Source organism: Eutrigla gurnardus (assembly GCF_963514095.1).
Source record: "Eutrigla gurnardus genome assembly, chromosome: 16".
NCBI classification, from domain to species: Eukaryota; Metazoa; Chordata; class Actinopteri; order Perciformes; family Triglidae; genus Eutrigla; species Eutrigla gurnardus.
The window spans coordinates 18,856,622-18,881,602 of NC_139927.1; the positions used below are offsets into that span (position 1 = coordinate 18,856,622).

Here is a 24,981-nt window from a genome sequence, read left to right on the forward strand (position 1 = left end):
ATGCAAAAAATCCAAGATGACGACGGCCAAAATGCCGAAATTGAGGCTTCAAACCCTTAGTCCACAAACGACAGGCTGACGTCACCATGGCTACGTCAACGTCTTATCTACAGTCTGTGCTCTCTACCCTTCAGGTAGCACACAGTCTCAAAAAGGTGACCCTGTTACATCACATCCTTCCGTAAAGTTTTAACACTTTTCCAATGTCCATGAGCTGGAAATGAAATCTGTAAAGAGCACTGAACCCCAGCAGACTCAACAGCAGAGCCTCGAACATCCTTAGTGGGGATCATAATGTAAAGAGCCTTACTCTTCCATTACAAAGAGCACTTCAAGGAGGATTAGTGTTGTACACTATTAGGACTTAATGAGAATCATTAGCATGACTAGCAGGGACAGCTTCAGGAACATTACTCAATTAAACGCAGCACTTCAACATCCAACTCATCACTGCAGGGATACAACTTTTGTGAAATGATTTTGCCGGCTGTGAAAAAAGAACATTTGTTATGACTCACTTACAGATTCAATTTAATGACGGAATGAATCGGTAAACAACTTACAACCAGTTGTGAGAGTTGCGCAGTTATGCATTTCATATCTTAAATCCTCATATCTTATACAATTCATATCACATAAAGACATTTGCAAAGTGAAAACATTTCCCACATGTTTTGGCAGCGACTGGAAACATGAATTCCACTAAACTTGTAAAACCATTAAAATCCTCATTAAACACATTTGGTTCTGTTTAATTTACCGACTGACCTACACCAATCAGGGAGAGACAGAATCCCTCAACCTTTCAGCCCTTGTGGTGTTATGAGTGGTGGGGTCTGATCTGTCCGGGGAGGTGAGGAGACGTCCTAACCTCCACATGCAGATGGAAAACAAGGGGAACTCGTCCGACGACAGAAAGACACGCTGTTCCAAGTGTCTGAGGAAGCCCGTCTCATCCGACTCCACCTCCACCCTGCAAGGTACCTTTGATTTCTGCAGGAGCTCCTCCACAATCCGGAACAGGTAGCACGAGTTCTGATACTGGTCCACGGGGAACTTGTCCAGACCTGAGCTCTCCTGGTCCTGAAATAGAAGCAACATCAATATCAGTGCTGCGTCATTGATAAGATACAACACGCTGTGATGGGATTTTATGAATGCGATGAAGATGTATAACGTTGCATCTAGAAACTGATTTTTGTGTCTGGGAGGTGAAGCGCATTTAAAGTGAGCTCAAGAGACATTTTGATTATTTGATAAGCGTGATTTGTTTTAAGGTTTTAAAAACAGGATGGATGATCATCGCTCCGACACTGGACACTGAAGCTGTTTGGTGGCAGGTTGATCAGCATGCGATCTAATATATATACATTTAATAGAGATATAAAGCTGTTTGAATCCTGGCTCTCTGGCTGTCACGGCCTGCTATGAGCCTGCCTGCCCGTGCATCATGTACATATAAGAACTAGATGTCCGTCATTGTCATCCCCCACTGCTGTTTGGAAGCCTCCTGTCAGGTATTCTTTTGCAGCCAGAAGTGACACGACAGGGTGGAGCTGATTACATCCAAACTCTGAATGAGACATTTTTAGGACCAATTAACTTTCATGAAGTGAAAACTCACCGTGAACGGGTTGAAGTTGTAAGACTTGGACATGGACAACTCCCAGACCAGATAACTACTTTCTGTTTACCATCCAAACCTTCAGCAAAATGTATTTCATTCATTATTTTGTGTTCTGTTCTCTTCAATGTGTTTTGTTGTAGCGGTCGTTAGAAGAGTAGAAGAACCCAGGCGTCTGGACTAAATCATTTTGCAGATTAGAACTTTTTTAGGGTATTTAATGGCGTTTGATGACTATATTTCCAACATATAACCAGTTCTGCAGCATCTCCAAGGCAGATTTCTTGAAATCTTTTACGGAGCCTTGTCTATGTTGGTCTCTGGCTATCTGCTGATTCTGCAGTGCCCTGGGCTAACCCAACATAAAAGGTCTCTTCACCTGGGCATCATCGTCCCTCATTTCCAGTGTTGGCTAACAGCATCTTGGCTTGCTGCCATTACAATCTTCTTTGAACTCTCAAGCGTTGGATATGCCAGAGTTTCCTGGAGCTCAACCGGCACACACACCTTCTGTTGAATTCTTTATTACACCACCCGTATCTGCGTCCGTAATGGCGGCCCATCGTCTCTTTCTTCTGACGTTATGAATTTAATGTAACATGCTGAGCAGAGTGATCAAGCGGTCAGAAACCAGGAGGAAGAAAACAGGAAAATGTGAATGATGGAGCTGAAAAGCGGTAAATCCTCCAGGATAAACGACCGCTGTTGATACTTGCTTGTGGTAGTGTGGTTGTTTTCAGAAAGACGGCAAGGAATAGAATACACACAACACTCCAAAGACAACGTTAATTATTGAAATAAACAGAAGCCAAAGTGCTTCTTCTCAAATGTGTGTGTGTGTGTGTGTGTGATGCTGCAGAGGAGGAGAGGAGCCAGATGGCTGTCAGGTATCCCTCCAGGCTAAGCTTTCACAGAGTTGACAGAATGTGACAAAAACACTGTCACCCCTTAAACACACACATACATCACTTTGACCACCAGAGAGCTACAACTGCACCTTTTCACCCTTTTCCCTGCTTCAAAACTCACGTTCTGCCGCTACAAAACCAAATATATGGTCCACAAGCCTTCAATACACAACAGTACATAGAAAAAGTAACACAACAAAACAAACAGTCAACTTCCACATATTACTCCCATTTTTTTTTCAAAATAATAATTCACCTACGATCAAAAATATTGCCTCTGAATACAGCTCCTGTGCTCTGAATGGTAAAACATGTCATCAACAAACCTTTCACAGGCTCAGTGTTTTACTGTATGGGTTGCTCATCACTCACACTCCCTCCTCATGAACTTCCAACTTCTAAATGGTAGAAAAGCTCAGTCCTCGGTACTAAAGCAGCGTTTCAATGGTTGGACAGGTTGTGTTATAAAGGTTCAGGTTATTAATTGTCACATGCACAACAATTACAGAGAAGCACTCAATGGTAATGAAAAAATCAGATCCCAGGTTCCCACAAACAATGCTCATTAAAAACGTATAAAAAGATAACGAGAATGGAGGACATAATCATATATTTGTGGTGGACAGTTATTGCGAAATGAATAAAGTCTAATGCAAACAGGAATGCATATGCCTAATAAAAGAGGAATAAATAAATATGGAGAGAGAAAGAGAGAGGTGTAAACATGTTCGTTAGGGATGCAAAATAGCAAATCTATATTTTAATAGTAATAAAGGATGAAAGGAGTAAATAAGGACGGTGAATGTGAATGCACAGACAAATCTGCAGTTTCCTTCAGCTTTTGAATTCAACTTTTAGTTTTACAGGCATAAACTTAACTGTCGTGGTCCAGACGTCTAGACCATCGTCTACAAAAAGATCATGTGATCTCTGACGAGTCATGCACATCTCCCTGGAGCTCAGCACAGTGAAATGATTTCTGGTCCTCCTGTGAACGCTCCACTACTGCTGCTGGATGATCCGTTTAATAACCAAGAAACTCACAAAAACATGAAAGGAGATGAAGCTGCTAGTGGAGGAATTAAAGGATTTAGTTCACTGAGAATGTCGTGATTTATTTGAAACATGGTTTCAGTCTTAACTGACTAAGCAGCGTGTCTCCTGTTTGCAGGCTTTGCTGTTATTTAATATGCAGAGTTTTAAAACAGAAACGTTTTCAGTTTTCAGGTCTCATCAGCACCACACTGATCTCCAGCTACCATTCATATTAATATTCATTATTATATAATTTATCATTCTTCCTATTAAACAGTGGTTTGTTTCAATCTAGAAATGTTGGTCAATACTGAAAAAGGCAACTTTAAATTTTGAGTCTGAAAAGCCAAAAAATAGTGTAAAAAATAAAAAGCAAATAACTTTTAAAATGCTTGTTTCTGAATGGAGTTTGGATCGATCTAACACTGTAGCTGCAACATCAACACCTAAAATAACGTCATCTAGAGATAAATACAGCAGTGCCCTTGTTATTTGGACCATAGACACCCTCTGGTTTCTCTACAGGGTTTAGTTTCGGCCTACTAATGTGAGGTTCCATCGTCGAGCTCTGGGAGACCACAGACACTATGTTTAGTCTCCATTTCTGATTCAGTGACAACAGTTTAAATATTTCATCTTGTGTGTATTTGCATCTTTGCACTGACTTAGTATGCGTGGAAAATAAGCTTTGCCTTTGGTGTGAACACACGTTTAAACTGGTAGACAATCACAACAAGTTGGACAGCAACATGTCCCTGATGTTCCTGAAAACATAGTTTGCTCCTTCAAGGACAAACATCATCTAAAGCCACTGATCTGGACATTTACAGTAAGTGTTTGAGTGCTCAGAGGACAGAACTGCCAATAAACATAATGACTCAAAATACATTCTGACCACAGGAAATAAGGCTTTCCTCCAATAATGTTTTATTATAGCCTTTACAGACCGGAGGCTTGATGAATATATGGTGCGGAAATGAAAAACACTCTCCTGCGAATATTAAGCAGCAAAACCTACTGGCAGCAAATTGAATTTGAAACAGTTGCAGCACTTTTTCAATAACAAGTTTAGATTCATGGAGGCAGAGAGCCCAGGATCCTGTTGATCCAGAACAGCATCTGTCTGATGTAACCTGTTGAGTAGTCTGAACTACTGTAAGCTATTTTATTGAGTTTCCTTTTAGTGAAATGCTCTGAGTGAATTTGAGTTTCCTCTGGTAAACATGTACACAGTACATTGTATGTCACAGGCTTTTTATTGTGAAAGAAGAATAGAAGGAGTGGACCTGGTCTGTGCTGCCTTTGCCCGTTGAAAGGAGTAATTAAGTTTTCCAACTTGGTTCAGACCTCTATGTCTTTGTACACCATAGTGTACATATTAAACATACTAATTAATACAATTACAGTTGTAACAATAACATTGAAAACCTGTTTTATTTTCATCAGATAATCCTCACTTTTTGACTGCAACTAATTAATAATACAACATGATGCTGTTGTTACATTTTAATATGTTGTTAATGTATTCCTGATACTAACAGAGCAGAGTTTGCAGTAGCGTCGCAATGTTAATAATTAACTGTTCAATTAAAAGAAATATTAAAAATAAAAAGCTCAAAGAAGCAGCTTTTCACTTGAAGGAGAATACTGCTGGTCCACCTTCAAGGTCAGTCCACCTTAAGTGTTCCTGAGTCGGACAGCTAGTTCGGGGCTAACTCCCTTCACTTAAATGATCAGCTGTCTGACAACGAGACAACTTAGCTCGAGTCTCCTGAAGAGTCTTGAGGAGATGTAGCAACAAATAAGCGGTAACCACAATGCATTGCTGCAGTCACACTGTAATGTTACATACTCCGTGTCTCACACACTCTCTGTCTCTCCACCAACACTTGTTACATAACATTACATCAGGCTGTGGTACGTCAGTGAAAGCCTGACAGATTCTATCAGCAGACACATAGCTGACAACATCCCAGCTACATGAAGTGATGTGGAGGAGACTCACTAGACTGTCTGTTTAGCTTCATACTGCAGCTGCTGATAACTGATAGATGCTTATTAGGCTCAATGATCACGGTGCTGCCGTGGTGGTATATCATTCTATTTGATAGATAGATATATATCTATCAAATAGAATAGTATGGTAGTAGCATGGTATGGTGCAATGATGCAGAAACCTGCACAAACTCACACTATTGACTTTCATATGTGGCCAATCATGACCCCTTTTAACACCGTACCATGAGTTGAACAGCATTCAGGAGGTTGGTGAGAGGGAGCCAGAGACTTCCATCTGCAACCTGTCAACACAGTGTTTATGAAGCAGGACTCGATGGAGAGAGGAAATCGATACCTGGAATGGAAGTCTACAAGGAGCTGTGATGGATCATCTGTGGACAGGGGCGGATCTAGAAAAATATGTATGGGGTGGCGAGAGGGGGGCAGGAATTTTTGAGGGGTGGCAACATATGGCAGACGTGTACTGAATTTACTCACAGTTATCACAGTTTGATGAGAAATAGTATGTACACACTACATAAGGGCACAGGCTGCCATTTACATTACATTTATGCTCTCCCTCCTCCATATCTTGACCGCTGTGGTGTTCTCCCACCTCCTCCTGTCCCTGGTCGCCTTGGCCTTGTATTCTATCTCTGTCACCTTTCTGTTGCCCTTCTCTCTCTCCTTCCATCTCGTATTCGTCTTCTCTCTCTCCTTCCACCTCTTCTCTCTTTCCTTCCACCTCTTTTCTCTCTCCTTTGCTCAGTTCATTTTCTATTTTTCTCTCCTTTCTCTTTGGTGAGAAAAACTAAATATGCTACCTTTCCTCTTCATTTCTGTAAGATTCAAAGTAACTTTAGTACAATGTTTTCCTTGACAGACGTTGAATCAATATTATCTTTCTTAGCCTACTTTACACAGAACGAACGTCAGACCTAGCTAACATTACATGTATAGTTAGCGAAATAACGTTCTTCAACCTGATTTTCTCAATCTCAAATCAGCATCGCAACTATACTAGCACTAAGCTTTCATTATTATTTCCTTTTGTGATGGATAGTTAATCAGTTTTTTACCTCTTTCCTCCCGTGCCTCCTTTCCTTGCGACTCCTGGCTCCAGGTACGTGTCCACAGGGGCGATTTTAAACGCGAGTGGACGCGCCGCTTCCCAGTATTGCACGCTTGGTGGGCTGCCACTAGAGGATGATTGACAGGCGCTCTCCTTCATACAATCACGCGTACACTTCATGGCTGCACCTGATTGGACGATTGCTTTCACAGCTGTCCTGTCTGCTCCGGAGTTCACGCAGCCGCCATGTTGGTACATGGCGGCTCGTTTGGAAACTTTCTCTTATTCTACGAAAATAGTTCACCGAAAGGTGTTTCTGAAAACATTTTAAGCGAGAAATAAGCTATGCAGTTGCTGAATCTGTCTTTATTTTAGATCGACAACATTCAGTTTAGAAGATTTTCGCGAGCGTTTGCGAGGCGGTGAGTCGAGCCCGGCGCCTCTGATTAGCATAAAGTAGATTCAACTTCAACTTTATGCAAATGAGGAGCGGCCAACTTGCGCGCCGTCTCTCGACATTCGTCGCGACGCTACCAGAATGCATTGCACGGCTTTTCACATAGACAATAGGCGCATTTCGAATCATGCATGCGCATGCATTTGCCTCGCAAAACCAGGCATTCTGGGAAAAAAACGTCACAAAAGCTGGTGATAACTTCCCTTTGCGACATGTCACATGACTTTAAAAACTCGCGGGATAATATAATGTAATATAATGTATATAATTATTAATAAAATTTAAATAAAAAAAAAATAAAAAAGTGAAGTGCGTGAAGTGCACCTGTGTCCGACTCGACGTGGTGGGAACTTGACGTGTTTATGACGAGTTCCGGCGGAAACTCTCAAGTCTCGTGCATGCATCGGCGCAAATGCATGCGATCCGAAACGCAGCCATTGAATGGGACGCGGGGAAACACCGCTGCCTGTGGACAAGTACCTTCCCTCGCTTCGTGAATCGCGCCACTCAATTTTTCTAAACAAAGCAGCGTCTTGCTGCTCTGACGTAATCTCGTGCTGCTGACATATTTTTATATCATCGAATGATATGTTCAAATCTTTTCAGCTCGTGTTAAACACAGACCTTATTTTTACAGCCTGATGTGAACGCCGTCCAAGATCTAGTCTTTCCAGACAAGAAGTCACTTTCAAATAATAAAGTGTAATACTCTGATTTCAAGTGGTTTATCTTCCATATTAAATCCTTAATGCTAATGTTTTCTGTGTAGATGTAATATACCAGTCTGAACACCAATGTGCCATCTTCTGCACACCAGGAAGTTTCCCACTGGCCTGGCTCACTGCTGGCCTGAGTTTTTTTCTCTTTTTTTTAAGTTATATTAACAGGCAATCATCACCAGACGTGAGCGGCTATCATTAAAGCCACAGGGACTCCGTTGCATAAGCGTCCCTGCCCGTCTGTCTGCAGGGCAGGACAGCCCCCTTCTCCCCTCTGTGAGACTCATCATGTCTGAGATGTTTAAAGTCTCTGTGTTCCGCTCTCAGGACTTTTGTAGCTTCTAACTGGAACACTGTGGTCTGAAGTTTAGTTTCTCTATTAGAGCTCTCAGAGATCTTCTTTATTTATTTTTTCATCGTTCCGTGTTCTTTCAGCTGGATAGGAATCGTGATAAGTTACTGCTGAAAGAAACCCGACATTTCCTGTTTTTGAGCTTCACAATAAAAGCTTTCACACGTTTATCAAAACAATAACGGCTTTCTTCAAACCTGACACACATCCTGACACTCCTTTTGCAAGATGACTCTTTGCCATCAAATCTGTTAATTGTTCACAAAATGGAACTCGTGTTGTCACTTGTTACGCAAAGCCACATTTTCAAATGACACACACACATACCATTCATTGAGTACACACAACTAAGCATTTACAGCACACTGAAATGCAAAATTGAAAACACAAGCATAGAAATGGAACACACCATCATGACAGCGACCCTGGAGAAGGAGGCATTTCTCTCTTGTAAACTGTCTTAGTGTAGGCTACTTGTTTCATAGTCAAACATAAAACAGCCCCTCCTCCCCCTTTTGTTTGGCCTCCTCCTCTTCCTCCCCCTTTTCCTCCTCCTCTTCCTCCCCCTTGTCCTCCTCTTCTTCCTCCTCCTTGTCCTCCTCTTCCTCTCGCTCCTCCTTCTTATCCACCTCTTCCTCCTCCTTGTCCTCCTCTTCCTCTCCCTCCTCCTTCTTGTCCTCCTCCTCTCACTCATACCCCTCTCCTTCTCTGGTTGTCTCTCTCTTCAAAGTTCTCCATTGTTAGACAAACAAAACGGAGGTTCAAGACACTTTTATGCTGCAGTCCTGATTTCAAATTGCTCAACCTGCCTGAATGTTTAGAGATTTGTGTGTTGCAGGTTGATGCTTGATTTTACTTGAGAAGTGTGTACAACAACTAAACATTGTGTGTAGTGTTTTGACAACAAGGTGATGTGTAATTGACATCAGTCTAATGCAGATAAAGGAGTGTGAAGTTGTGCCAAATTGGGTCGAGTGATTGGTACATGAAGTGAAGGTTGTGCAAATTGTGCTGAATTTGCGCTTTGTGTGTGTTAACAATGGTGAAAAACTGTAAAATAACAAAGTAATGGGGTACTTTTATTGTGAATAATTTATAGGAAATGAATGTGTTTATTCGCGATACACCCAATCCTTCATAACAGCTGCCATACCTTTGATTAATAGACCTGGATTAATCCCTTGAAGCTTTGACGGCTCTATTATTAAGAACAATCTACCAAACCAAAGATCCTCAGTAGCTACCGATGTTTATATCGTAGCTGTAGCCAAGGAACAGATGTGAACCAAACACATAGACGAGGAGATGAAAACAGCAGAAGTAGTGACGGAGGGCCCGTCTGCATGTGAGTCCCTTATTAAAGTGAGAGGGTGAAACAGCAGGACGGACTGATTGAGCTGTCTGTTGGCTCGTTAGCGTTCCTCGGGGATCCGGCGGCTGCAGGCTGGAAGTCAGAGGATTAACTGAACCCTTTCAATCACCCTGATAAACTAGCATCTGTCTCCTTGAGTGACCTTGAGGGTTCGGGTGAGGCTGAGTGGAAGGTTATTTCATCAAAGACTTTCCAGGTGAGCATGGAGACGAGTTCTTTGAAGATTGGCAATGGGATGCTGAATATCTGCAGGAGGTTGCACCTTTAACACAGAATGCCCTACAAGTGTGTCTTCAAAATGTGTTAATTAGACACCCTGCGAATCAGTTCTTCAGAAGTGAACACGATCATCTGTGTTGGCACTGCTGTTCTGGAGCCAGTTGGTATTTTAGCATCGGTTTGGTCAAAATGTTAACGTCCTTCATATGCTTCAACTCAAGCAAACACTTGGATTACTGCACATTTTGTGAGTGAAAAAATGAATCCTTTACAATGGACAATGCCTTTTGTCTGCTAGATGAGGAACGATAGTGGAACAAAGCTGACCTTGGAATTTTTCTTTTCCTGTAATATATTGTGATTTATGATTGTGTATTATGATAATACAGGCATTGTCAACCTAAAAATGTTTTAAATGTTTATTTTAAGAGAGCTAAATTACAAGTCTAGATATATAAACTATTTAGGCTCCAGTAAAAACTGTATTGATAAACTCACTGGTTGTATACTGTAGGTATGAAACACCCACAAAGTCGGTTAACTAGGAAGGCTGTTTCTGGATGGGTCAGGTGGGTTCAGGCTCCTCCCACTCTGGACAGTCGACCAGGAGCCCCGTTCCTCGGTCAGAGAGGGTGAAGCGACATAGCCGGTCTATGGGGAACTGATCTAATCCTCCCACACAGAGTCAAAATATATGAGTTCATCATGAAACTGTGACGGGCCGACCTCGACTGAAGCTCATTTATCACTAATACTGGATTAGTCATGGACATGAGAATCATGGGAGATTTCTTTTGTATCAAGCAGTAAAATCAGCCACAAAACGGGTGTGTTTCTACGGTTGTTTTGGAGACGTTCAAAATTCATTGGATGCAGCTTTCTTTATTTAACAGAAGAGGTGGAGGTTGGAGTTATTTATTATTACAGCTGGGTAGTTTTGGTTTTCATTGCACATAATTCACATTTCTATATAATATACTTGTGTCTTTATCTTTAGCCAAGAAAGCAGCCTGACTTAATGGACGTCGGCCAGTCAGTCCACCGCTTTATTCCAGATTGAAGAATTTCAACAAATATTGGACGCATTGCCATGAATTTTAATCACCCCGTCAGGACCAACTTGCAACACGGATGACATTCATCCACCAGCCTGTACTTTGTGTTTAGTTTAGTTAGAATATGTACGCCTGCTAACACGCATAAGTAAGAATACAATATATTCAACATATTCACCAACATACCAGCTAAACCTGAGAGCACATTAACAAGCTGTTAGAGACTCTTGTTACTAACAAAATATCACCATCATGATATATAGTGAAGTCCCTTAGCAAGCTTTCAACCATATTATTTGGTCTTCATGCACTCTCATTTTGTTAATATCACTTTTAGGTTTGTCAAACTACACTGCTAAAAAAAAGGGAACACTTCATCATTCCAGTATAACACCAAGTCAGTTAAACATCAGGGATGTCAATGTGTCCATTTAGGAAGCTCAAGTGATTGTGAATCAGTAAAGTGACAACAGGTGGAATGGAGAGGTAACGTAAGACAAGCCCCAAAGAGGGAATGGTTTTGACGTGTTGGCCACGGACTTTTTCTCTCCCTCTCTTTCCTGATTCATTCTTCTGGACATTTCATATATAGTTTGGTTCCTCATAGGAATGTTTAAACAGAACCATCCTATCCTCATCATCATAGGAACCCTGGGATTAGGAACTGTGAAAGGCCTCTTACTCCGAGGTGGATAAGGACCTGGGGTGCAGTCGAATAGTCAAAAAATAAGATCCTAACTCCTATTCCTCGACCTCTGGGGAAAACGTCACGGGGTTAAGGAACAGTGAAGTAGAACTCAAAAGGATTTAGGAAAAGTCGACCGCGGGGTTCAGAGAATCCGACCGGACTTTCACTAAGCTACATCATTATATCGCGGCCGCTGATGATTGACAGCTGATGATCGCCGGTGATTGACGTGCGTCTGTGCTGGAGAAACTACAATAATGGACTACAAAAAACACGTCGTCCACTTCTCCACATGTTGGTTTTATCAACAGCTGGTTCCCTGACCGGCTTCAGGTCCAGCAGCTCCTCCTTCCTGTTTGACCGTTTGCTGTATTTACATTTCATTTGTGGTTTTAGTTTCGTTTTTGTCAAGTTTGGAACATGATTGAAATAAATAAAAAAATACCATTAAATTATTATCACTGTCCACACATTTATCATCACTATTCCAATTACTATATGTCTGCATGAGAGTAATTGTTAAATATGCAAATAGGCATATCCTTTGTTTTCATGAACGGCCAAGGTGTGCTGAACTTTAAATGTTGCTCTCGCTAAGAATTGTGGGTCGGCGTAATCTCCTTTCCTATCGCATAGGAAGGTCCGTTGCATCCTATGCTAAAGGAGCTCTGAAAGGAAGCATTGGAGCTCCTTTCCTTTGCATTTAGAGAATCCGAACAGCTCTTATCATGGCGGCCACTTGTTTACTTCCGGGTCACTTCTTCAGTTAGGAACCTTCCTAAGCAAAAAAGACTATTCGACTGCACCCCCGGACTGTGGTGTGGAGGAAACTCCTGGATCTGTATGCAGCAAGGCAGCCTGAAGCACCATGACCCAGATAACATCAGCTGCCTCGAGATTATAAAGCACTGCACCCTGAATGGGATTTAATGGTCCATTTGATTAGACCTGGAGTTTGTCACTGATGGAGGGGGAGCCAGACTGAGGAGTGGGAACTGAGAGGTTCTCTGGGGGGTTAAACACAAGAATGAAGACAGATGGATAGGAGGGGTTGACTTCATGAAAAGGGTTTTAACTTCAAAGATAAAAAAACAAGGCTGCACCTAACGCCATGTTCTCACCACCTCGCGTTACTCAAGCAAGTTAGACCGCAGGATCAGTCGTGTTTATTTGCGTCACTCATGCTAGCCGTGGTGGAGAGGAGGCTTTGTAGATGTTGTGAAGTCCCAGTTAATCAAACGGCGTTCTGTCTGAGTTCATAACATCACCCAGAGGTGCTCGGTGAATTTAACTGAGCTGTGTTCACTGTGATTCAAGCAAGATACACATCGCCTGGTATGAACCCCAAAATAAAAAACGAACTGCAATAAACAGATAAAAATGATGCCGAAGTAACAACATAATGATGACAATTTGTAAAAAGTCCAAAGTCATGGTTTGTTTGGTCGGTCTGCAAGATGACAAGCAAGCAACTTTTAAAGTTGTCGTCTGCTCTCCCATTAAAAAAATAAATAAATTATAGAAATATATCAATACCAGGGAGAAATAGCGTTTTTTAAACCTACCATGTATAAAAAAAATCACTATTAATTAGAGGTGTAACGATTCATTCGATTTATCGATGAATCGATTGTCAGTCCTATAGATTCTACTAAATCGATCTGCTCAAATAAATAAATAGAATGAATCGTTTTGGCTTCACCAATAATCAATATAAATGCATTGAATCGGATGAATCGTGATTCTTACTTATGATTAATGTTTTAATACGTTTAAGACACTCTCTCCGCTGCCAGCATGTAGTCTGTTGAATAATGTTCAAAATAACTGAGCAATGTTTAATAACATTTTTGTATTCACCATAAAATATTATGCAGAACTACTTTTTTTATAGAATAAATATGTTATTTTTTCACCTTTCAGAAGAATACAGATAGTCTCACTCGCATTATTGCATGTACATTTAATAAATATAGAATTTTAGTTAAAGTTACTGAATCGAATCGTGGTTTACAGAATCGAATCGAATCGTAAGAAATAAAACAAATCATCCTTGAATCGAATCGCCAACTACTGTATCGTTAATCGAATCGCTGTGAAGCCAAAGATTCACACCCCTACTATTAATATGAGAATCGATTTTTTTCCCCACAACTACTGGATATCAAAATGGAAGTTTGATTGGTGAATCATTTGTTAATTATTGAAGTTTTGATATGGGGAACTTGCTCAGCATTATGATCAGGACTCATGAGGAGGATTTGGAGCATGATGTTTGTGTGAGAGCTGTCAGGCTTCATTTCCACAGTCAGCTTGTGTAGCTGGTGATGTGCTGATCGAGGTGAGACAGAGACTGTCTAGTGTCTCTGATACTGACTCTATATCGGTGAAGCATTTCAAAGATGGCGAGAAAATGCTGCTAATAGGTTAGCTACTGCTGCAGTTAGCAGAATGCTATTAGCTCCATCCAACTAAGAATTTAACCTTTTAAACCTGTGACAGCTGAGGTTAGCAGAAGGCTAAGCTAAACTATTATCAAGAGTTTCTCTCCATCTCTGAAACACTCAAATCACAGCTTGTCATCTCAAAGTTAAGCGATAACATTTGGCGTTGGAGCGAGTCCTTCGATCTGGCTCCCAAGAAAACAAGATTACATTTTGGATGTGTAATATTAGCCGAATACTGGCCACATTACTGCTGTTGGTAGCTCTAATGAAGTTGCTTCAGGGCTGACATCGATACCGTTTTCCAGAAGCTGTTGCTTTATTGACTTTTTACATCCTTGTCCCAACATAATTGTATAGAGGAAAAAGACAGTGACGAGGGAATACGGCAGAGATGGAACATGTAGAGTGAAAGGAGATAGACCAAGGTAAATGGAAAGAAAAGGAGAGAGGCGAAGAGAAACCCCAGCCAGAGAAAAGCTGACGGGGATTGATATAGAAAGAGGAAAAAGAGACGACAGAGACAAACTGAGTGAGGCGGTGAAGAAGGAGAGGGAGAGGGAGAGGGAGAAGCTGACAAAGAGTCCATAATGAAGCTGTGCTCGGCTGGGAGTGTGAAGGGCAGTAATTTACTGATCAAGGACAGAGATTGATTTGTCACCAGAGTGGAAAAAAGAAAGCCCACAGCATGAGTGAGAAGCTCAGGCCTACTCTCTACAATAATACTGTCAGTTAGCTGCCACAGCGTTACCATAGAGAAGTACAGAAGTTCAGCCTGTTCTGACCCACTCTCTGCTCTGCCCGCAACAACTGCCAGGCAAATATATATTTTCCACATTTACTTAATTGCTCAAAGTGCAATAATTAGTGCTTTTTTTATTAGGAGTTTAGTCTAACTAAATGTATTTGGTGCAGCAGGCATCTCCAAATGGTCCTGGACCAGCTATTAGTTCAATGTTTTAGTCGATTCATCTAATTTATCAATTATTCTAAAGATTGTTAACATTAGTTCTTACTCATGCATTGTTGTTAAAGTTAACCTATAAGCTAAAAAGTAAAAAGATGAGGTTTAATGACTGAGTTTTTTATTACCCAGCATGCATTACAAGGAGCAGCCTTCTGATTTCATCATAAGAATGAAACGAAGGAGAGGATTAACTGGCCACTTGCTCTGCTGCCTGTTTCACTAACAAATAAGGTTAATATGTCAGCCAGGAAATATCGTTGTCAATACATAACATACGAACTGTATACTGCAATAGGTGGTTATATGTACGTTGTTTCTCTGTGGGGCAATGGTTTTCCTTTTTTTTTTAAATGACCTTCCAAATGTTCACTTACTCCGAAATTAAACTTTAACCACCAACTTTCTGAACAGAAGTAGGTATGAGTCACACTGTGAGATCAATTCCTCTGATAAAGCCCAACCTCCAACACAACATGCACATGTCACATCAGCTGCTCTTAAATGAAATCAAGCTGCTGGTTTGCACACACATACTCTATTTATCTGCTAAATAACTACATTTCTTTGCCACTAATTAAGAATTTTCTGTCCAAGCTGACACCCACTCGTGGTGGGTGTCCGTCACAGATGGCTGATCTGATGCGATGGCTTCGTTTGGTCGGAGTACGTCGGGCAACGGTATCAGGGTTTAAGATGCAAAACGAAACAAAGGCAGTGGCAGACATTCAAAGACAAAGCGACTCCTTCTTTAACAAGGTCGGCTCAAGTTTGGAGCATCGCTTACGATGTTTTTCATAGCAATTAATCTCTGAATACAGTATTCATTTGCTTAAAGAATGAAAACTATCCATCACAGGGTCAAAGGAGACGTCGTCAAAAGTAAATTCAACCGCTTCTACTTCTTGAGGAAACCGGCGTCCTTGGACAACTTCAGTCTTTAAGTGAACTCATGTTCACAATGTTTACTGAGATAATAAATCAAGAGAGAAGTAGACTTCCGTGCAATCACTAATTTTTGTAATCAGAGTCGCCCCCTGATGGCCAGCAGAGATAATGCAAGTTCAAGGCACTAAAGCGTTGGCATCACTCCTCCGAACTAGAGGTTGCTGCCTGGTGTGAACACAGCATTAGAAACAAAAACATGGGCAAATTGCAAATCCAGATTGAAAAATACGATAGGATTCAGTGGCATCTTATGCAATTTAATTACGAAAGAAAATACTCAACAAATTTCTATATTTCAAATTTGCTGAAAGCAAAATGTTGCGTTTCTACTCGACAAAGTAGGGTTGAATATGAAAAGTGTATTTATGACACAGTGATTTGTCCCGTGGCCTTTTCCATACGGGCTCATTACACCCAGCAGTCGTGTGGAACTGCTGCTGTGACTCTCCTTTGCTTTCCTTTGTGGTCCTCCAATGAAGGGAGAAGGACCGCAGTTTGCTTGAGGCTCACATTCAACACAACCACACACCACCTTCCTCCTGTTAGCACGGCAGACAACAACTCCCAGGAATCGATTTTTTCCCTCTCATTTTTTCCAGCCTCTGCCTTGTAGAAGTGTCCTCTTGCAGGGTTTTTTTTCCCACCTCGACCGTCTCTTTCAAGGCGGTCCGCTGACAATCCACTGATTCAACAGACAGAAAATCAATCCAATCTCATCCAAATCGCCGTTCTATGCACTTTTGACATCTCGCCTGCGGAGATGGAAGAACATATCTGTCTGTTTCACACACACACACACACACACACACACACACACACACACACACACACACACACACACACACACACACACACACACACACACACACACACACACACATAATGTAAAAAGTACTGCATCTCTTGTTTTCTGGAAGTTTATCTCAGCATCAGCTGCCGAGAGAGGTCCACTGGGTTGGATGATTATTTCCTTGTTGTTAAATGGTCTCATGAAGCAGTCACAGTGAGGAGGTCACCTCTGCTATGACAACTAAGTTCCCCTGAAGACCAAACTTCTCCCACTTAGAGAGACCTGAAGGAGCAGAAATGCCAAAGCTGTTGAAGGGCTTCACTGACCTGATAAAGTCCTTTTCTTCTTTTCTCTCTGTCAAAGCCATCCTTGTACTTGTGGTAGTACTTGTTGAAAATGAGTACTGATACAAGTATCTAATAGTAGGGCTGCTCGATTATGGCAAAAATCATAATCACTTGGTCTAAATATTGGCTCAATAATCATGATTATTTAATATAATTACTCATTGCTTTTTTGGAAACATGCATTTATTGAACTTAAAAAAAACTTTTAACAGTATTTTTAACAGTGGATTTCCTTTCAATTTAAATATAATAGAACTGAAAAACAAAAAAACAAAAAAATGAGATGAGTATATTAAAATGATATATATATATATATATATATATATATATATAAATAAATAATATATAAATAAATAATAAAACATAATAAATAATACATTAGATCAAAATAAATCAGTCCAACTACTTTGTAGTGCACTTCCACCTACTGAAACTCCTAAACATAAATTGAACATGTTGGTAAATTAACATATTCCAGTCAGTAACTGGAGCTGAACTAAACATGTATGCCACAGCCTGGATGAAAGTGAGGCCTGTTCACACTACACACGTAAGTTGACGGACCGTTACGAGGGAAGGCGTGTCTGGTTCATGGGGGTGATGCCTTTGTGGACGCAGCCAGCAGCCATTAAATCGCTTCCTGCTAGCTGTCTTATTCAGGCTACTTCCGTCGTCTTTATTATTATAGTGCAAAATGGATCCCGTTATAGCCAGAAGAGTGTTTTAGTTTTAGTAATTCAGTCTGTATATAAACACAGGAACTGATCGTAAAGAATCGGCCTGTTCCCAATGATTAACCTTTCCTCGATGTTTTGTTTACGTTGGCTTTTTAGGTGTGCATTCACCGGTCGTATCAATCGGGCAGTCTTACTGGCCAGCGTCAGAGTAATTTATTTGCATATATTTGCATGACGTGATCTGATTGGCTGATGGATCCCGAAAAGTTGAACTTTTCTCAACTTTTTTTCTTTTCACGTGATACAGCGGAGCAGACCCACAATTCATCTCGGCATGATGTGACACAAACCCATGCAAAGTCAATGAGGTCCGTCAACGGAAAGGTGTAGTGTGTACGCGTCCTGAGTTTGGGCTTTTAGGGAGGGGAAGGGGGGGAAGCGCACCGCTGTAAAGGAAAGGGGTGCGCTGGATTTATAACACATGACAAAATCAGGTCATCATTGCGAAACGGAATGCAGCAAAATAATCGTTTTTTTTTTTATTATCTTGTTTTCATAATCGTTGGTAGCTAAAATCGTAATTGAGATAAAAATTTGATGAATCGAGCAGCCCGACCTTATAGTACCGTTCTAAGAATAACATTGAAAACAGCATTTTCATTAGATGCTTCTCAATAAACTACAATGACCCACATTATGTGATCTGAATTCATGTTGTTTATTCGGCACACAAAGCTGTTTTTTTTTTAAACGTTTCTGCTGTGTTCTGCTCTATGTTGCATTGATCATTGCCATCATGTTTTATTTAGAATTCAAAGTTATCACGTTTTACACCATCATCTCTTAACAACACTAGTAACTTGGTGACCTGCAGTTCAACATAGAAGAAGACTAACCGTATGAAACAACAGGCAGCTGTGGCAGAGATCAAATATCCCCAACATCATTACTACATGTGCAGCTTTTCTCTGGAAACGGTTTCATGCAGAAACATGAAAAGTAAAAAACTTATCCAAAAAAGATTTCAAAAGTCCTAAATTAGAGATTCAGGTGGCATCTGATGCTTCACCTTTAGATGATGTTGAAAACCTGTTTTGTATGTCGGAGGCGTGTTGGTTCATGACTTGGAGCATGTGAGCTTGACAGTAACTTCACAGAGACTCCCAGGTTTGGTTTTTTGAAGTGACTTTGATCAAGCCGTCTCGTTTTCCGTCCTGGTCAGACCGCTAATGAGAGTGGCGTGGACTTTGAGGATAGACGACGGCTTTGATCCTCAACTAATTGTCCATCAATTCCTCAGCCTTTCCCCTTAATCCGATTGTTCTTCAGCTCGTCACGTGTGCAGCGGTGGACGGGGGCTGCTCGCCACATCGAGAGCAGGTCACCTCGCTGAGACTACGCTCGCCATCAGACACTTTGATCAGGAAGGAGCTTGGCTGTAACTCTTCAAACATGAACACTGGGGGTTCTAACTAGACGTTTTTAACAGTCAACAGCTCTGTAGTCGTTATTCATTACTTAATCAATCATGTACAAAAAGCCGGCCTGTACAGCATTTTCGAATTAACATTTGCATCATGCTCAAAAGCTTCTCTTACTAGGATTAGTTTATTTGCATCACCAAGGCTAGATGTGCCGTAGAGAAGGCGGGGCTCACTGCCACGTAAACACCCACAATGTTTCGTCAGTCATGGCTGAAATAACCCTTATTCCTGGTGTTGTGAAGTCCCAGATGCACCGGCTAAACAAACAGCGTCCTATCACAACATCACCCAGAGGTGCTCGGTGAATTTAATTCAGCTGCATTCCCTGTGAATAGCAAGACACGTCGCCTGGTTTGAATCCAAAATAAATCATTTTGTTGTGATTTAACTGCAATAAACAGATAGAAAAAAGATGCCAAAGTAACGACATAATGATGACAATTTGTAAAAAGTCATGGGTTGTGTGATCTGTCTGCAAGATGACAAGCAAACAACTTTTTAAATGCTTGTTTTCTGAATGGAGTTTGGATCGATCAGAAGTAGACTACGCTAACACTGTAGCTGCTCCACGAACACTGAAAACAACACAATCTACAGATAAATATGGCAGCGACCTTGTTGTTTGTACCATAGACACTCTCTGGTTTCTACACATAATTCTGTTCGGTCGCTGTATGAAATGTCATATTGTGCAGCCTGAGAGTCTGACTCTTTGACAACATCTTCGCCTCACTGTTCGTGTCGGTGTTTTGAGGATCTGTGTGCTTCTCGGCAGTGAGCTAACGCGTTGCAAATCAACATGTGTGTTCAACCACTGCTACTAGAACTGCTGTCTTAGTGCTGGCTAGCAAACAGCAGCACAGCCTCCCACAAGTGTTCTAAACGTAGAGGGTTATGGAGGTCATTCGGTCAGCCACGTCCACAAACTCCGCCAGGAATGATGGAGTAATGAGCTACGTCTATAAACATCTCACTTTAACCACTAGATGGTGCTGTAGTGGTTCTAAAAAAAGATCAAACAAAGACGCAACATATTGGTATGATTGTATGCATCAAAGGGTTAAATTATGCATTTCCAAGTGCTTTACAGGAGATTTAAAGATATATATTGTGTTTCGGCGGTCTAACCTAATAATATTGCAATATTATTTACAGGCCATATTGCCCAGCTCTAATATGGAGAATAGATATTGTTTTCAGAAAAGTCCACAATGTAAAAAGTGTATAACGTGTTGCATAAGTTGTTTTTCCATCATGTTTTCTTGGACTTATTGAACAATACGGATCATGAAAAGAAAGCCAAACACATTTAAATCCCATTTTGTGAAAACGAATCGCATCAGTGGATTTGTGGAATAAACTGATAGACGGTTTCCTCCTCTACACAGTCATAGTCTGGACGCTAGTACAGCTTCTGGAAATCCTGCCAAGATGTATTTTGTTCCGGGCCAAATTCTTGCTCTTTAAATGTACTTGGCAATGATGCATCTTGGTCTAAATATTGGCTCAATTAATTTTACATTCTCTTCAGCAATGAACCTAGCAAGTGTGTGTGTCTCCAGTACCAAGGATTATATAGTCAGATTTATAGGCCGGTCAGATTGTAGCTCAAACTAAAACACCGAAGCTGTTATGATTTTTACGGTGAAGTGCTGGTTGCCATTACTCAAGTTGCCCGAGAATACTATAGCTTGCATTTATGTGGAGCAAATCTGACACTAAATAACGCTGGTGTCCATTAAAAACATCCCAGTGAAGAGAGAGAAATCAAATATAATAAAATATTCCTACTGTCTGCAGAAATCAACCATCCACATGTAATAAGAGGGCTGTGATGGTGATAAAAACGTATATGCCCATTTCTATAAGAGCAGCACTGCTCCATCAGGTGGAGGATGCAGTGGATTATTTTAATGAAGGCTGAGACAGGCGAGCACTGTGGGAGGATGATGACAGATAGAGACAAAGACAACAAGCAACCAGAGAGCCAAAGAATGCTAATTAATTAAGCCGTCACCACAGATGCCACCGGAGCATCCTCAAGAAACACGTGAAAAAAGAAATCCCCGGAAAACGACTACTAATGTGACAAGCAAAGTAATAATAGCAGAGCATTTTTGTATTTATCTTTTACTCCTTCCCTTTTCCTACTACATACATTTTAAGGCCAATTATATTCCCTCTGTTTGCTGTAGAGAGAGAGAGAGAGAGAGAGAGAGTCGTCATTTTAAAGGCCATCTTAATTTGCAAGCCTCAACCACAGCTGAGCGCAACACATTTCATTGTCCATATGACTACTGCTACTGCAGACAATGGGATGCATAGGCCGCACAGCATGGATGTAAGATAGGAGTAGAAGGGACATTCCCATTCATCAGAGCGACAAACATTTTTATGTGTGCCGTTGCCATAGCGACTAATGTAGTGGACCACTTCCGTATAAAGAAAACAGACTTATGACAATTCAAGGGACCATACCAGTCTAATTGTGACTTCCCTCCATTAGCAGAGATTTCCTGTCTTCAACACATGTTGTGTGCATCTGACCAGTGTTTCCTTTAATAGAGCCCAGCCTCCCTGTTTTAACCGCCGCCATTCATGTTGAAACACTCGAGACTCTTAAGTCTCTGGATTTATGCAATTCAAAATCACTGCATTGTTTATTTTATCTAGAATAACTGTATTACTCTAATAAAAGCAATTACAATTGATGCATTTTTATCAAATCACGTCTGTGTCTGAAGCATGTTCTGGGTTTACTTGTTATTAATGTCTGGCTGATTCCAGTTTACGCAAGTGGCCCAGTGGAGCTAGCCGCTAATATCAAGTTCAAGACTCATTTCTGTGTACATGTCCTGTGTGCTGCATCCCATTGGCCAAAAGTTAATGAATCATTCATTCATGGCGACTGTTGAGTCGTTAAAAGTACTTGCAATTCACACAAGCCTGAGGTCTAACTTCTGGCCAATTGTTGACCTTCTTTAAACTTTGGTTCCGCCCTCTGAGCTGTCAATCACAAAAGAGCCAAGACAGCCATTGAGCTGAATGATATTACGCTGGAAAAATAGTTCCTTACAAGAAGTTAATTTCTAACTGGAATTTGAGCTTGAAGGAAGATTTTGACTAAAGTTGACATTTTCAGGTCCATTATGGAACGTTTTTTGAATACGGACAAAACAATCTCAAAAATCACGCAACTTTGGTCAACATGGTAGAGGTTTATGTAAACTAGGTGCCCGATGTTGTTGATGGACAATGACATGTAGTCACACTGGCCAGTGTTACTACATGTCATTGTCCATCCAGCATTAATACACTACACAATACATTCATACACACGTGTTCACTCACGTTGTCTTTGTCTTATATAAAAAATGAAGAAATCATGAAGTGGGCGAAGACTGGTACGACGTCACTGATGAAATTTATAATGGAAAGTATCAACATGAGGCTTCAGAAAACTCAAATGTCCTTCTTTCTTTAATTATTGTTATTATTATATAATAATATAATATTATTCATTATTGTGTTGTATAAAACCTACATTCTGGGGACAAAAGGTTCAGTATCTCAACACTTAGGTGTGATAAATCCTACTTGACTGGGGTGACCCAGTGAGTGTGTTGTTAAAGAAAAGGTGATAAAGGGCTGACAGAGAGATTTTCATGGAGGTGAAGTCTGAGTTGACACTGGACCTCCTGTTGCCGTGACATTCCTTTCAGTCCGCGTCACTGCTGGAGATAAGCGTGGAGAACGGAGATACTAATTCATTCATTAAAATAACAAATGCCATCTTATCTGGGAAGCAGCGCTCAAATGCCACCAAGGACCAGAGTTGGTACTCCATTAATTCTCTTATCTTGTCCCATCTTTGGAATATATTAGCATAACACTAGTGGATAACACTTACTGACGCATATTTTCATTTATCTATCTTTTTAGACATTTTCTTACAAACTTACACAACTTTTCAAAGGAACTGCTGAGATAAACCAGGAGGATTAAAGGATCCAAATAGTATATGACACTAACCTGTGAATGATATGACCTCTTAGGGCTGTCAAACTAATTCAAACTAACAGGTGACCTGTTGACTACGTCTCAGCAGGTGGCTCGTCCACCAGTCCAGATGTCGCAGTGTCCTTGAGACTCTGAACCCCAATTGGTGAATTACAGGTCAATTCTTAAAGCACTTTGGATAAAAGAGCCACATAAAAACGGTCCAATAATAACACAAATTGACATGGCAAAGTAAACACATTTACAAACCGGGGGAGTGAAGAATAAATGACGCGGAAATTCAAAATGCTCGCCTGCGAAGGATTACTGCAATGTGGTTGAGTTCTTTGAATTCCATGGAACCAGAGTATATATGGATATTCACAACGACACACAAATGGCATACATTGACTAAGCAACCAGATAAAGAGAAAAGTTCAAGAAAAAGGTTTAATTTCCTTGAAGGGTTCTTTCCATAATGTTGTCAGACACCTATGATAATAAGTTTGAGTGACCAAAAAATGCACTTTTAGTGAACTAACGTTACATTGACATTGTTCACTCCACAGGTCATTTCACAGCAGCCACTAACAGCATTCTCCCTCAATACTGGACCAATATGAAAAATAAATGTCCCCCAAAAAACATCCTAACGTTCTGGTTCAAAATGACCGAAGTTACCGATGACTATAGTACACGTTTACAAGGTTTTAAATTAAAAGGTTTTATTTGATTGGTTTTTACAATTCAATAGACCCCTTCACGGTTTGTAAACAATGAAATATGAAAGTCTGTCGGAACATTAACCACCAAAGATGGTGAATGCAACCTAAACAAATGGACTTTCCAGATCTGTGTGCTAGTCGTGAGTTGGGAGAATAAATCAGCAGTGGCTGAATATTTAGTGGTCACATATACATGTATACACATATACACATGTATTTGGTGGAGAAACCTTGCATGTTATGTTACACCAGCATAAAACACACATACAAATACTAGTCACTAGATGATCCAACAATACATTAACTGTGTTCATGTACAGAACGTCAAACACCAGGAAATAGACTCAGAGCTTTGAGTTCATTGAGTTTTAAAATGACCCCTACAAACAGTCCAGTGGTACTCAACACGCTTAATAGCTTGCAGCCATAGACGCCACCGGTGTTTGGCTTTAATAGTGATTGTGGTTGCTCTTAGTGACAGCAGCTGTTGAAAACAGAACATGTAGGTGTCCTCATAAAAGCCTTCAATACAACACAATCTGGGTTTATTATCTACGGCGTAACGGCAACCATTAACTGAAGATATATGAGCTGAAAGACACCAGTTAACACGGTCACTGGTTAAACTGAAACACCTGTTGCTCTTGTGATCCTTTTCAGCCCAACAGAAATGGTTCAATTTAGAACGTATGATTATTGTTTTATCACAAATAGATCCTTATCATGAGTCAATTTTAATAGTTTGAGGTGTGCAACAAACATACATGTTGTTAATTGCATGTTCAAAGAGAGTGTTTATTGATGTGATGTTTTCTCAGTCTGCTAAAACTAGTCTTGGATTCATTTCTTTTATTTTCATTGATCCTGTGCTCTCACTACAGAATAGATTTTTTCTGTGTTCTCTCAGTGCGTCGGCTCTGCAGCACATACACATTGTCCCCCTCTGTGGTTTGGAATGACAGCCTCTAAAAGCAGCTTTACAAAAGCCTCCAGCGAGCACAAATGAAGGATTCCTCTCAGTTTCACACCCGGTGGAAACAATGATCTTAGCTGAGCTTTCTGCTGCCACGGCAACACACGTGAGCTTAAAGGCACGCTAAGCCA

General features: G+C 40.7%; 1 protein-coding gene across 1 annotated transcript in view; it reads right to left on the minus strand.

The window, feature by feature from the left end:
* Positions 1–690: 690 nt before the first annotated feature.
* mei4 (meiosis-specific, MEI4 homolog) overlaps positions 691–24,981 on the minus strand; it is a gene marked incomplete at its 5' end in the record, with an annotated part of 71,796 nt that continues 47,505 nt past the window's right edge. The window contains one exon of the mRNA XM_084030496.1: positions 691–1,083. Within this exon, the coding sequence (XP_083886622.1) occupies positions 778–1,083 (306 nt within the window). The 3' untranslated portion in view covers positions 691–777. The remainder of the gene's footprint in view (positions 1,084–24,981) is intronic.